The sequence below is a fragment of the Plectropomus leopardus genome, unplaced genomic scaffold, assembly GCF_008729295.1.
Source record: "Plectropomus leopardus isolate mb unplaced genomic scaffold, YSFRI_Pleo_2.0 unplaced_scaffold22443, whole genome shotgun sequence".
Taxonomy (NCBI): domain Eukaryota; kingdom Metazoa; phylum Chordata; class Actinopteri; order Perciformes; family Serranidae; genus Plectropomus; species Plectropomus leopardus.
In genome coordinates, this window is record NW_024624319.1 from 1 (window position 1) to 1,408 (window position 1,408).

General features: G+C 39.3%; 1 protein-coding gene across 1 annotated transcript; it reads right to left on the reverse strand.

Annotated features, from left to right (window-relative positions):
• Positions 1-251: 251 nt before the first annotated feature.
• LOC121965940 (PI-PLC X domain-containing protein 1-like) lies at positions 252-1,015 on the reverse strand. The gene is made up of 2 exons (XM_042516048.1): positions 772-1,015; positions 252-331 (listed from the first exon to the last, which is right to left on the reverse strand). Exons 1-2 carry the CDS (start codon positions 1,013-1,015, stop codon positions 252-254), a joined length of 324 nt encoding a protein of 107 aa, XP_042371982.1.
• Positions 1,016-1,408: the final 393 nt, after the last annotated feature.

Genomic DNA, 1,408 nt, shown 5'->3' on the forward strand with positions numbered 1-1,408 from the left:
ATTTCATATAATAAAAAATAACTTTTTTTAAGTTGATAAGTTACCTGGTGGACTGTGAGGGACCAGAGGAGTGATCCTGGATTCTCATGCTGGACCCAGACCGTTTTTTTTTGGTTTATTTACTTGTTTCCTCTTTCCCCTCCCTTCTCTCTATTTGCCCGTCAGCCGAACCTCTGGTTTAAAACATTGAACCAACCGTCAAAGACGCCCCTGTATTGTGTTGCAGAGATGCATCCTGGGAGGCAGTGAGATTATGAAGAAGCTGGAGACAGATCCTGGAGGGTCAAGAGATGCGGTTTGATGCTGAACACGCAACGTTTCTTTGAGGCTGGTAAGTAACTTCTAACGTTTGCTATTTTCCCGAAATATTTCTTTAGTTTAAGAACAACACTGCCCCTTTTTGGTAGAACTGGATGGTTAGAAACCACAAAATGCACCTTTAAATGCTGCTGTTTGTGTCATTTGTCTGCAAAAACACCAAATATCAAATGTGATTGAGATCATTACACATGTTGTGAAAATAGTTAAAAATATAGGTATTTATTCATATGTTTTGAAAATACATATATTCCAAAATATGTGCATACAAATGAAAGTGCAAAAGTCTGATTACATTTTAAAAGAAACAAAAAAAAAAAACATGAATATGTACAATTTGGAAACATTACAAAGGTGATAAGACTTAATACTTAAGTGCACATGATCAGAATTATTGACACTTTTTTCAGGGAAAGAAACAAACTGACTTGTCTGATTTCTTTTTCTATGTTGGATTTCCAGTGCGGTTGGAGACATCTGAGGACGATTCAGTCGGCGTCCTGCAGAGAGGACAAGCGGCGAGCGCGCCGTCTCCGGCCAGCAGTTTGTAGTTAAGGCCGATCACCAGCGAGCAGAAGCGACTGACGTCCACGAAGTCGCAGCAGAGGACGTTGACCGCGCTGGCCTCGCTCCCCGGACGCTGTGCACCTGCCCAATGAAGCAGCAGCGAGAGAGCTCCCATCGTCATCTTCTTCATGTCCTGGAGGGGGTGGAGGACGACGTACGGAGCGTCTTCGGTCAAGTTCAGACCGCTGACGTAAAACCCGGCTGAAAAAAGGAAGTACAGTTTTTAAGTACATGAGTACTTCAATTTTATACCACTTTAATATTTTTACTTGTAATTTTCAGTAGGACACTATGTACTGTTTTGCTCCACCACATTTATTTAACAGCTTTAGATGTATATTTCTTGTGCTTTGTTCAGACGCCTTTCACAAAATATTTGAAATTGTGCAAAATTTCCTGAGCTTTTATATTTTGATCTTTTTCAGTAAATCTTTGAGGAAAATTCCAGTAAATGTGCTGTAAATTTCTTTGAAAACCTCAAAGGGATATAATAATAATAAAAATAATACAAAAAATAATAATA